The 12,592-nt window shown below is 43.3% G+C and overlaps 1 protein-coding gene across 6 annotated transcripts in view; it reads left to right on the top strand.

The window, feature by feature from the left end:
* The first annotated feature begins 1,833 nt into the window (after positions 1-1,833).
* The window catches only part of NFIB (nuclear factor I B), a 182,517-nt gene continuing 171,758 nt past the window's right edge, over positions 1,834-12,592 (top strand). For all 6 annotated transcript variants that reach the window (XM_075527067.1, XM_075527066.1, XM_075527072.1 and 3 more), the window contains exons 1-2: positions 1,834-2,138; positions 8,334-8,865. In XM_075527067.1, the coding sequence (XP_075383182.1) occupies positions 2,109-2,138; positions 8,334-8,865 (562 nt within the window). In that variant the 5' untranslated portion in view covers positions 1,834-2,108. The remainder of the gene's footprint in view (positions 2,139-8,333; positions 8,866-12,592) is intronic.

Here is a 12,592-nt window from a genome sequence, read left to right as displayed (position 1 = left end):
GGTTAACCCCGAGTTTGCCTCATCCCTTCTTGCCTATGCGTATGCTCTGAACTTGTCACTTACTAGTGTGGTCTATAGAAGGGAAAACCCGTGGCTGTTGCTTGAACCCTGCAAATCTGAGGGAACTGGGCAAGTGCAGCCAGAAATCGAGCTGTGGGGATGCGTCATGGATTCTGCAAGGGTTAACGCGTTGGGCTCTTGCTGTTTCCTTTGACATTACCTGTCTCGTACCGGCTCTCTCCTTCCCCCGCCCATCCCCCTGCTTCTTTTGGGTTGTAAATTTATGGGAATTGCAGCTGGTAGACTTGGCAAGCTCCCCTCATTAAGAGCCCTCTTTGAAAACGGGCTGTGTTTGAGCATTTCCCTAATGAGGACAGGACGGGGTTAAAAAGTGACCATTTCATGGTTGACTTGAACCTGCCTGCTTTCCTTGATGTGTCGTTGTGAAATGCCTGACGCGAATAAACTCTCACTTTGGGCAAGGAGGAAGTCAGCGGTCCCTCCGGGACGCCGCCGGGGGCTGCGCACCGGCACCGGCAGGCAGCGCCGGTGCCTCTCCGCCGCTCCGTCCCGCAGCCGGCAGCGGCGGGGCTGGGGCTGGGGGGCGTCGCACACCGGCGGCCCCCCCCAGCTGTGCACTGCCTCGCAGCCCTCCTCCCGGCAGCAGACATAGGTTTCGCTCGCTACTCCCCCCCCGCCCTTCCCCTGCTCCCCTGCTAAAAGCCGCTCTCCACCCGGGGAAACGAAACCAGACCCCGCGCCCTGCTGCTGCCCGGGAGCCGGGACCCCCCCCGCCGCCGCCCGGCAGCAGCCTGCGAGCGTGGGGACCGCAGTTACCGGCGGTGCCGGGCAGGACCCCCCCCTTCGGGGGGGCGGCGGAAGGGGCTGCCCGCCCCCGTGCCCCCCGCGGCGGGCCGGGGGCCGCAGAGGGGGGAGCGGGGGCGTCTGAGCCCCGCCGCCGCTGGCAAAATCGTACCCCGAAAGGAGGGGAAGGAAAAGAAACCCCCTGCAGATGGCAGCCCCCCCCGCCGTCTGCCCGCCTCCCCCCCCGCAACTTTCTCCCACCAGAAGAGAGGGAAAGCGAGGGATGTTTGCAAAACGTGCTGGTTCCTTCTGCGGCGTTGGGTGGTGATTAATAAAGAGGGAGGGCAGGGGAGGGGGGTCTGGTGGAGAAGGAATGTGTCTGCAGGAGGAGGAGGAGTGTGAGCGATGATTGTGTAATTAAACAATTACAGAAAAGAAACTTAAGCCTCATTTGGGGGAGCGCCGGAGCGGGGTCCGGCGGCAGTGCCCGCCGAATTTTTCGGCTCCCAAGTTCTGCGGGGGGGAGGCGCACGGGCTCGGCGGGAGCACGCCGGCTCGGAGGGCGAGGGAGGGCGAGGCTTCTCCCTGGCGTTTTCCGGAGACCGCTGTTCCTGCGGCGGGGCGGGGAGGGCCGTCTCTCGCCGCTGCCCGCAGAGCGAGGGCGGGCGAGCGGGCGGCGGGAGCGGGCAGAGGCCGCCGGCGGGGCCCGCAGGCCGCGCGCTGCCCGCCCGGGGCGCGCGCTCCCGCGGCGGCGCGCTCCCGCAGGGACGGTCGCTGCCCTGCGGAGTTTCGCCTGCCATCAGTCTCCGCGATTTTCCTGCTCCGCTCCGGGCTGTAACCTTGAACTTTCGAGAGCGTGGTGACAGTGCCGTAATAACCCACCACCACCAACTTCTTAAAAAAAAAAAAAAAAAAAAAAAAGAAAGGATAAAAAAAAAAAGGCAAACAAAAAATCCTCCCGCCCACCCCGCCCCCCCCCGAGTCCTTCCCCCCTCATCTGCAAAACAACCACCAGCAGCAGCAGCAGCAAAAGCAAGACTCCTGCGCCGCCGACTACAAGAGGGTTAAAAGTGTAGATTGGATTTCACCCCGGGAAATCTAGCACACGGAGTGAACTTGAATCTTTGGCTATTTAAGGAGGACTGGGGTTTGTTGTGAAGTTGTGGTGATCCAGGGCAGAGCCCCGTCCTGATTGATTTCATCTTCCTTGAGTCTCAGATGACTGTAAAATGAATAGATGAAATTATTCCTTTTTGAGGCTTTTCTTAGGGGCTCTCCGGGCAGCGTGTTCTCAAAGCGAAGTCATGATGTATTCTCCAATCTGTCTCACTCAGGTATAGACGCGTTTTATTTAATTTATTTGTTAATTAATTTATTTATTTTCACGTGGTTGTTTTTTTTTTTTTTTTTAATTTTTATATGTATGTGAGTTGTTAATGAGTCATTGCTAGTAGTTGTAACGGGTTAAAGCGCAGTTGTAAGTGCTTGTCAGATCCAAACTCCTCTCGCAGGAGGGAATAGTAGAGAAGGAACTGTACCAGGCCATTGTTTTGGGGAGATCCATTCAAAGTGTCACCCCTAGACAAATACTATTAATTGTTGGTGCACAAGAAGTCAAAGGTTAACAAAATGGAAATGAGCATAATTACGCTCAAAAGCAGGTTTGAGAAGTATTGATTTGATCGGAATCAAACGACTCGCTCTCTTTTCAGCTCGCCGGTTTACGCGGAGTCTGATGAAAGGGTTTGCAAGGAAAAGCGCTGCTTTTGACAAAAAAAAAAGAGCGCTCGCCGGCGCGAAGTAATCCCGTCTTATGCTTGATGAATAATTCGTCGCCTGCCAGCAACGGGGGCGATGCGAGCGGGCGACCAAGCCGCCCAGCACTTTCTCCTCGGGCCGTGCGGGGCCCTGCCGCTTCCCCCTGCCGCTTCCCCCTCCCGCGCCGCTGCGGCGCCCGCACCTCCCGCGCCAGGGCGAAGACCCGGCCGCTTCCCACAGCCCCGCTCGCAGCCGCTTTTCCAGCCTCGGCGGCGGCTGTCACCGGGCCGGCGGGAGGGAGCGGGGCGAAGCGGCGGCGGCCGGCGGAGCGGGAGCGGGGCGCGGAGCGGGGCGCGGAGCCGGGCGGGGGGCGGCGGCGGCGCGGCGCGGCGCGGGGGGCGGCCCGGGCGGGGGCCCCCGGCGCGGCAAAACGGAGCTTTTGAGACCCGAGGGGCTTCGGGAGCCGGCTTGGGAAGTTCCCCGGCTGCCCCCGGAGCGCCCTTGCCGGGCGCAGGGCGATGGGGAGCGAGCGCCGGGGCACCCGCGCCCGTTGCGGAGAGTGCACGCCGTCTGTACAGGCAGGGTGTAGTTTTCAGAAGCTTTTGTGAAAGTCTGTCTTCGGAGGATGTGATGTAAACTGATGAAGCGATAACTGCTTGCTTCCACAGTGGTGCAACAAATAGCTCAAGAAGCAGAAAATGTGCGAAAGTAACGTCTCCTGCAGTACTGTTGTTAAGCGGCCAGCGATGCACTTACAGTTGCACGGCGAATAAATAAATATGATTTAAGTTATTCCACAATTAGAAAGCATTGTAATTCAAAAGGACTGAAGTATTCACAAATTGTGAATGAAGATGGAAACAATGATAAGGCTTATTCAGTGATTGGATACAGTCCTGTAGCTTTTTGGCTGACACATTTTTTATTGTTTATATTTTGTTTGGCATCTAAGTGTGATTGACTTAGATATGGATATTTTCAGCAAGTAAACGTGAGCTGCAGTGGAGCAAAGCTGGAAAAGAGTACTGTTGAGATATTTCTTCTTCAACAGAGAAATGAATGCATGTAGGAAGCGTTCTGTGTAACAGAGATACGCACATGCTTACAGGTACACACATAGAAATAATTACTTATGGTGGAATCTGCAATTAGTAAAAATTAATTCTGTGTGGGCTGTCCATCCTGTGAAATTATTGACAGGCAATAAGACCTCTGCACCAGAGTATAAACCTGAGAGTACAACTTAAGAAAGCGGTTTTTACATTGGAAACATGCAAATTTTCACTACCACCTCTATTAAGCGGGTAGTTCATTTTGCTGCTTCCAGCTCTAATGACTTTTTTTTCCCATGTGTTGGCTTTTTGGACTCACAGATGTAATAGATTTCCTCATTCTTTACAAATCTGTACTAAAATACCGCACTCAGGTGTATGCAAAAACACAACATTGTACTTCTACAGCCGTAAATACAAGAAAGCAATTCCTGGCTTTCGTGCGTTGATAACTTCTCCATAATATTTTACAGTCACGCTGTATCATGTGTCATGCAGAGACAGTTCCCATTTAGTGATACCTACGTGGAACACAGTTTCAGCAAACTGATTTTAATTTGGAATCTTTCTCTACCTATTTGGAATGATGAAGACATTTTAAAAATAATATTTCCTCCCCAGAAATTAAAAATTAAGATTACACTGGCAATGAGAATTTATACTTTGTGTTATTTATTTATTTAAAGCAAGAGATGGATTAATCTTATTTTGAGTTATGACTGAGTTAAAGCAGTACTGCCAAAATTGTTCTCTCTATTGTGTTCTCCGTCTCTAGGGTTCTTGCGATGCACATTGACTGTGGTAGTGTATACTCAGAAGAAAATATTTTGGTAAAAGTTCTAAACACAGAACACCTGTTTGGACTGAGCTCCTTGCGAAAGCAGTAGTTCAGTTTGTGCTGAGACAGCGCTGAAGCACCTCTTAGAAACAAGTCTAAAATCCAAAGTACAGCTTTAAGACAAACCTTGGCAGTTCGAATGTTACCCATCACTCTCAATAAAAGTTTGGTGGGTGGAAAATAACTCCAAGGAAGAATAAAGACTTACCAAATGCAATTTAATTTTTTTGGGGTCCTTTCCTCTCCTTCCCATGTGCCTCTTTCCCCCTGTTTTGGAATGAGTGTGAACTGCATTTATCTCTCTTGCTGAGGCATGATAGGATGCAGTTACCGCATGCCTTTAAGTGCTTGGACTCTTGTGATATTTTTGCCGTGGTTTATTTTTATGTTATGGTGGTCCAGGAAACTCAGAATATGTTGTCATTTTCTTTTCCTCCTAGAATGTGTTGTTTCATTAGGCACAGAGAAAATCCATGCAGGGAAACTGCGTACATGAAGTTTTCTGTATAAAATTTCTAGACTTCTGCCTGGTGTATTTATTGTATGGTCCTCAGTTCAAACTTGCATGTGTTGATACAAAGTTTAAAAAAGTGGGGATAGGAGAAGGGCACTGCATTTCCCCTTTACTTTTTCCAAAAAGAAAACCTGTCCTATCTATCATCATTAGATGACTGGTATTTTTTTCCTTTATTTACAAACTACAGAGATATTGTACAGTAACTTCCATTTTAATTTAAATTGCCAGTGCATAATGGTTCACCTGAGCCATTTGATACGACATTTGAAAATCTTACCTCCATAAATCACTTTGTTGCAAGAGCAACTGTGGCACATGGGTAAGTGCCACATAAAAAAATATTTCAATATTGCCTGTATGAATATTAAGGGGGAAAAAATCAAATTTTGTAGATGGCTTTTTAGGAGGTTTAGTGGAGAATGTGTGTGATTAATTGCAAGTCTCCATTTAGGATCATTTTTATGGGCACTTCTTCTTGTCAAGTAATGTTTCATTTGAAAGGACTCCAGATGGACAATGAATCTCTCAAAGATATCTGATAATATTGCTTTAGAACAGGATGTTCTTTGCTGTGTTTCTCCTTCACACTCTTTCACATATATTTATATCTTTAGGATTTAATGATATTATGAAAGAAAAGCCTGAATACAGTTTTAAAAAGATTTATTTTTCTTTTCACTCTTTGAAAAAGAAACATTCAACCACTACAGATTGGAATGTAAAAAGTGGAATTTTTCTCTATAAAATTTTCATAGATGTAAAATGCTATAGGTTATTATTGGTAATACTATGTGCATTACCTAAAGGCATAGCCATTCCAAAATAGTTTGTGATATTCTTCTTAAAAATGAAAAATAGATGTGCAGTATTCTAGTACCGTAGAATATTTCCACATTAATTTTATTGCCATTTTAAGTTATAAATGCTGAAGTCTGTTTAGATGTAGGGGAAATCATTGTATTGGGGCAAAAATTCATTTCTCCCAAAGCTCTTTGGCCCCCTGCCTTCACCCCACCTTTAGCCTCAGCTGTTAGAATTTTCAAAATCTGTAGTAAATCTGTTTTATTCAGTCCAAGATGAATTGTAAGGATTTAACACTGCACAGTCTTTACGCTTAATTTCTTTTAAACTTTTATTTGAATACTTCGATTAGGATGACTTCTGTAGAAGAAAAAATAAACTTTCTTTAGTAGTTATAATTGAGGGGAAGAAAAGCATGGCATCAGAAAGCGTATGAAGATAGGGAAGTCTTATCATGGGCTGTGGTTACTCAGAGCAGTATTGCCTTCCCACACAAAGAACAGATTGTGGTTTAACTCTTTCCATGGCCTAGTTTTATGTGCCAGTATAGTATCAGAATTGTTCAAATCTCTGCTGGAAACTACTAATCAGTTTAATTATTGCCTTTGTGACTCTTCGTCAAGCATCGTATTGTAATGCAATCGTTTATGTCCTGAATTATCTTTTTATATTGTCTCTCTCCTCTTTTTTCCTTTCTTTTTTTTTTTTTTCCCTTTTCTTTTTTTCTGTGAAGGTCACATGGTCATAGGTAAACTGCTCGCAACTTTTCTGTTTTTTTCTGTTTGATTTGAGGTCGGTTAGGGAAGACAGGTAACTAGATCTAGTGGGTTTTTTTTACCGTTCAGGAAATTTTGAAGTTTGTTTGAAATGTGAAGATTTACATACTAAATTCTTGGCCTGAAGCTTCTACAATGGCAATCTGAACTCTGTATAATTGAGACCATTAGTTATACTTTCATCATTTCTACCTAATGGAGTTAATCAGCCTATTGATTAAACATAATTCATTCCCTGTCTAGCAGTGTAGCTAAAATATTAGTTTGTTAATTGTGTTCTTGAATATAATTGTATAAAAAAGGTTCAGTTTTAGTTTGATTGCACCATGCCACTCTGTATGATGAGCAATCTGCATGGTATTTAAAACTAAATATGCCTGCACACAGGAAAGAAAGATACCTCCCCTAAGGTCTCCCTTCCAAACCAAAATACAGTAATGTTTGATAAGCAGATCGTGCTGTTTTAAACAGCGGATTTGCTCACGGAAAAGAGGCATTAGTTTTTGGGAAAGGCCTATTTAGATACTAACATGGATGTGTAGGATGGTACTTTAAGCAGACAAAACGAATTAATTTAATTGCTATAGGATGTACTTGTAGACGACAACTAAGCATTACCTCCTTAATGCAATCCATATCGCTGCTAGGCAGAAGATAAGAACTTGCAGGTGAAGCCAAATGACAGAAAGGGATATTTTGGAACTGTAAATAAATTGCATGGATTTCACAAAAGCAGCATTTGACCAGTGGTGCACTCGTAATGTCACTCTGCCACAGCATGCAGAAACACAAAGAATGCAAAGTTTGTGCCAAGTTGCCATTTTTCATTGTACACCTCAGATTGATTTTTAAGGGGTTTAGAATAATTGCCACACTCATGTGATCAGTTAACAAATTAACTGACTCTGTGGGGCTTCAAAACCCACAGTGGAGCTCCCGGAAGAACATAAATGTAATTTTTGTTCTCAACTTCATAAACTTTTATTTTACAGAGTTTGGGGGTGGTGGGAGGGAAGCCTGAAGAGCTGAAAGTACAGAAGCTTCTGTTCAGGATTTGTATACGACACGCTGTGTCTTTTGCCCGCTTTCCCTTACTGTATACTGGTTTCTCTAGTTACCACCACTGGAATGGTGCTGTTTCAGTGCTGGAATGTTGGACGTTTGATAAGAAAATGGATCAAGTTTAATGGCGCATGCTCTTTGTGCCACCAGCAGTCTCTTGCTGAGAGCATGCTCCAAAAGCGGGAACTGTGTGGCATTACACTGAGCATGTATATGCTTTGTGTTTCTGTGCCACAGAGAAGAGAAATGAACTGTGGCATTCGCCTCAGCCTTCTGAACGTTTCTGCTCAGATTTTTTAAAACCGTATAGTGTCCTCTTTGTGCAATGGTACTTTTCTTGATGTTAGCCGTTCACTCAGATATTTAAATGTTAGAAACAGAACATCTTGATAGCATCTCTTTTAAATGATGTTGTCTCTGCGGTGTTGCGGGATGAAGTGAGGGGAGGCATACAAAATAAAATCTTCACATGGTTCTTTCAAAGAGTGAAATATGGGGAAAATGCGATTCTCTGTGTACTTTTTGTCTGCTGCCTGACAGCGGTAGTAATTGCATAAAAGGTGTTATGCAGAAATTTGTGTAAATTTTAAGTCTTTATTCTCTTCGTCTTGGATTTCAATTTAAGATTTTCAGAAACCTTTCTTGATACTGCTTTGATTATGAGAACTTACTGACTTTGAGTTTTCTTCTTCTCTTCTTTTTTTTCCCTCCACTTCTTTCCACAGGATGAATTTCACCCGTTCATTGAGGCACTTCTTCCACATGTCCGTGCAATTGCCTATACTTGGTTCAACCTTCAGGCTCGAAAACGCAAGTACTTTAAAAAACATGAGAAACGAATGTCAAAGGACGAGGAAAGAGCAGTCAAGGATGAGCTACTTAGCGAAAAGCCTGAAATTAAACAGAAGTGGGCATCCAGGCTCCTGGCCAAGCTTCGCAAAGATATTCGCCAAGAGTTCCGGGAGGATTTTGTGCTCACGGTGACTGGGAAGAAGCACCCATGCTGTGTATTGTCCAATCCTGACCAGAAGGGTAAGATTAGGAGAATCGACTGCCTGCGACAGGCTGACAAAGTCTGGCGTCTGGATCTAGTCATGGTGATCCTGTTCAAAGGCATCCCCTTGGAAAGTACGGATGGAGAGCGGCTCATGAAATCCCCACATTGCACAAATCCAGCACTTTGCGTCCAGCCACATCACATAACAGTATCAGTCAAGGAGCTTGATTTGTTTTTGGCATACTACGTGCAGGAGCAAGGTAGGAAGCAGATTGTCGTGTTTCTATGTTAGTATGTCAAACTCTGATTCCAAGTAGCCCTGTTTCCCCTATGGGCTGGCTTCCAGTGAAACATTATTCTGTGGTCTATAGACGTAATGTGGGTACATATCCATATGTAAATCAGCATGTATACGTGTATACTTACATACACACACACACATTCCTACGGACCTGTGTAAATGACATGTATGTTTGACATACGTGCCTTGTTCTCTTTCAAGAGAGAGCGGGACATACCAAGGTAGTACTTCAGTTCCGCTGAAGTTGCCTCTTTTTTTGTCAAAAAGCGGCAATATACTGTGTAGTTTTTCCAGTTGTGCCTTCAGAAAACATTAATCTTGTTTTTCAAGTTGTGTTTCCCCCCCCCCCCCCCCCCAGTTCCCCCAGTACTGTTAGTAACAGATGCAGGTATGTGCAATTGCACAATCACAATAAATTCTACAAATATCTGTTATTGTCTTTGTAGTTACAAATAAACAGGAATTCATGCTTAAACTGATGAACCTACTATCACTTTGAAGAGCAATTGTAGACTTTCTCAAATCTATAAAATAAAACATGAAAAAACTTTAGCACAGAAATACTGCTTTGTAAATACCATATGTAGTCAGAATTACAGCATACAGTACTTAATGTTTTATTCCTATTTTACATCACTAGCTCATCTTACCTACCTGAGCTTTAAAACAAAGATCCAGGTTGTAATATTTGGAGAGAATTTTCCATGAAGTGTATATTTTCCTAATCACACTCATATACTTCATTTTATTTGGCAGATAATTGAAGTGTGGAAAATTGCAGGAACACTACGGAAAAGCTTCTTAAACTTAGTTTGACAGAATAAAAATAAAAACAGGGCTTCTGATAATCATGTATCAGGGAAAAAACTGCTGGTCATCCTGCATATTCAGATAACAATACTCATAGGCAGGTTTCCCGAAATCGTAAAAGGCTGTAAGTAGATAAAGGTTTTTTTCTCCAATACTAAGCCTTCTTAAACGCTTTTTCTCCGTGAGGGGTCATTCTGGTGATTTCTGGTGATTATACCATCCTCTAGACGTCTTTGTATTGCTGACTGATCAGCAGTAATAAAGCATTTTTTTTAGCCGCAGATCTCAACTAGGGAAAGTTTGACTGGCCGCAGATGGTGGGCCATTTCACAACTTGGCCTGGTAGTAGGCAGAAATGGCCTGCAGAAGGGCAGATGGCAGGCTGTTATCTGATGCCCGATACATAACTGCGGGATTTAACTGAAAAACAAATGGAATGGATTTTGTTAGTAACAAAAAAGTAAAATTGCATGTCTTCATTTCGTGTGTACTTATTCTTTAAAAGAACAGATACACAACACAACCTTTTTGTTTTCGGTGAATTTATCTTTTAGCATTTACTCACGCAAGCGGAGCACTATGTTTATGTAAACATATAAATAGGGTTCAATTTTTTGTATTATTCATCATGAAAAAATATGGTTCATTGTTTTGTTTTGTTTTTTCCCCTGCTTGTATTTTTGGTATTTTTCTCTCCACAGCAGTAGACAACACTTAGATATTTTGCAGCGACTTTAAGTAGCTGCAGAGTCTGGCAAATCTGATCCCCAATAACAGAGGAGGAAAGATTTCTTTGATAGCATTAAACAAAATAGCTTAATTACAAATAATTTGTACCTTTAAATTCCTTTTGTGAAGAAAAATTCAAATTATATTTTGAATACACATACTGCAAGACAGAGCTTACTGATTAATTCTAATGGATTTACCTGTTTCTAAAAGTCAAAACTACAAAGGGAGACAAAACAGTTTAAGTAGCTCTTGAGCCAAAGAAGCTGGGGTCAGAGTACTCTTACACACTGTCCACTTTTATGTTGTTGGAAGCCAGTAACTTGAAGTGGGAGAAGGAATTGCAGGGCATAGCTGATTTTATTGATTTAAATGGATTGAGAATGTGAATTTATGTAAGACTTGTCTAATCAGAAATGAGTAAGATAAGCATGCTGTAATATTATAACTGTCATAGTTACACGATGCTACTTGGAGAATATACTGGAAGATGAAGCTGGCTAATTTCTAAGTACCAAGTCACCCTTAGTAGACCCTTTTGTTTACTGTAAACTGCATGTATTTTGTATCTGTCTTGCTGCTTCACAGTAAATCTTTCGTTAACATCTGTTGGCTCTCTTCTTGAAGAAGTCATATTAAGTTATCTTGTATTTTTCTTCCATTTTGTCAAACTTTGATTCTCTGTCCTCATTGAAAGCAGGTTAATTGTGGCACTTTGTAGAGCACTTGATTAAGGGCACCAGGCTTTGCAAAAGATAAGCATGAAGTCAACCAAAATGCTGCATTATACACATGCTGTTTTGCTTTTTATTTCTCTTTTAGAATATATAAACCCGCCTAATAGTATCATGTAAAAACTAAGTGGAGACATAGAAACAATTAAATCCCTGAACGAAATATGAAGAAGGAAATTAGCACATAAAATGAATAAAGGGGCCAAGTAGTTTGGTTTTTTGTTGCTTTAAAAAAGAAGATTAGTGGAAAAAAGAGGAGGAAGGATAGTTCGAGTGCCAGTGATGGTTGCCAGTGGCACCAGGATTGGCATCAGACCTTCTTTGTTTAGCCTAGGATGCCTGTGATTTGTTGGTTGGCATCCGCATTGCAGTGCAGAGTAATGTTACAATATATTGACAATTTCCAGATCTAGAAGTGTCAATAATCCTTTCAGTTCTTAATAAAAGGAGCTTCTACTTCCATGCCTGCCCTGAAAGAAGGAATAAGGACCAAGCTATGAAGTTGTGTCATTGACCAACTTCATCTGGTTCTACTTTTTGCTCATTTCCTTCAGAATTCAGCATCTTTTTTTTTTTCCCCCTATTCTCTTTCTACTATCCACTTGTGCTTTAGGAACTTAAAAAAAAAAAAAGAAAAAGGGGCTTGACATAGGTTGCAATGCTGCTCCTTTGGCTGAAATGGAGGAAGAAAATGGCAAGTACACACTGTGATCAATGTTTAACATAAAAATAATTCTTAATCATAACACACTTCTACGGGGCTCTGCTTGTTGTGTGTATCGGGTCCACCCTGCCCCCCCCCCCCCCCCCCCCAGTTTTTAAAAAGCTCAAACCTTGAAAATGGCATGAACGTTGTTTCTATTGACAAAACTGCCTTTTTTTTTTTTTCTCTTTTTCCTTTTCTGTCAGGCATCAGGGAGTGTCTATCGTTTGGTATGAAACGCATCTCAGTCCATAAAATCATTTGATGGTATTTGATTCAGTGCAGCGCTTATGCTGTGTTCCCGTTGCTACAAGAACCGCCATTTTGTTTGTCGAGTGCCAGGAGAGGGGAAAAAAAAGGCAGACAATGTGCTTGATGCCAATAATGGTTGCCAGTGGCACCGAGGTTGGCATCAGACCCTCTTTGTCTAGTTGCTGAATGCCTTTGATTCGTTGGTTGGCATCCGCATTGCAGTGGGCACATTGGAAAGTTTTTGACAATCAGTGAATGAAAGCTGCAGTACTTGTTTGCTGCAACAGAACCCAGATAATATAAATCCCTTTTCCTGATAGATGTTTTACTTACTCTTACAATGGCTAATTAAAAAAAAAAAATTAAAAATTGCATTGCTGTTTTCTCTGAAACATAAAATATCGAGAGCAATGTGCCTCATCTGCAGAACTGCTAATTCCCGCATCATCTCTGCTGTT

Source organism: Mycteria americana, chromosome Z (assembly GCF_035582795.1).
Source record: "Mycteria americana isolate JAX WOST 10 ecotype Jacksonville Zoo and Gardens chromosome Z, USCA_MyAme_1.0, whole genome shotgun sequence".
In the NCBI taxonomy this organism is placed as follows: Eukaryota; Metazoa; Chordata; class Aves; order Ciconiiformes; family Ciconiidae; genus Mycteria; species Mycteria americana.
This window is presented reverse-complemented; position numbering and strand designations above follow the sequence as displayed.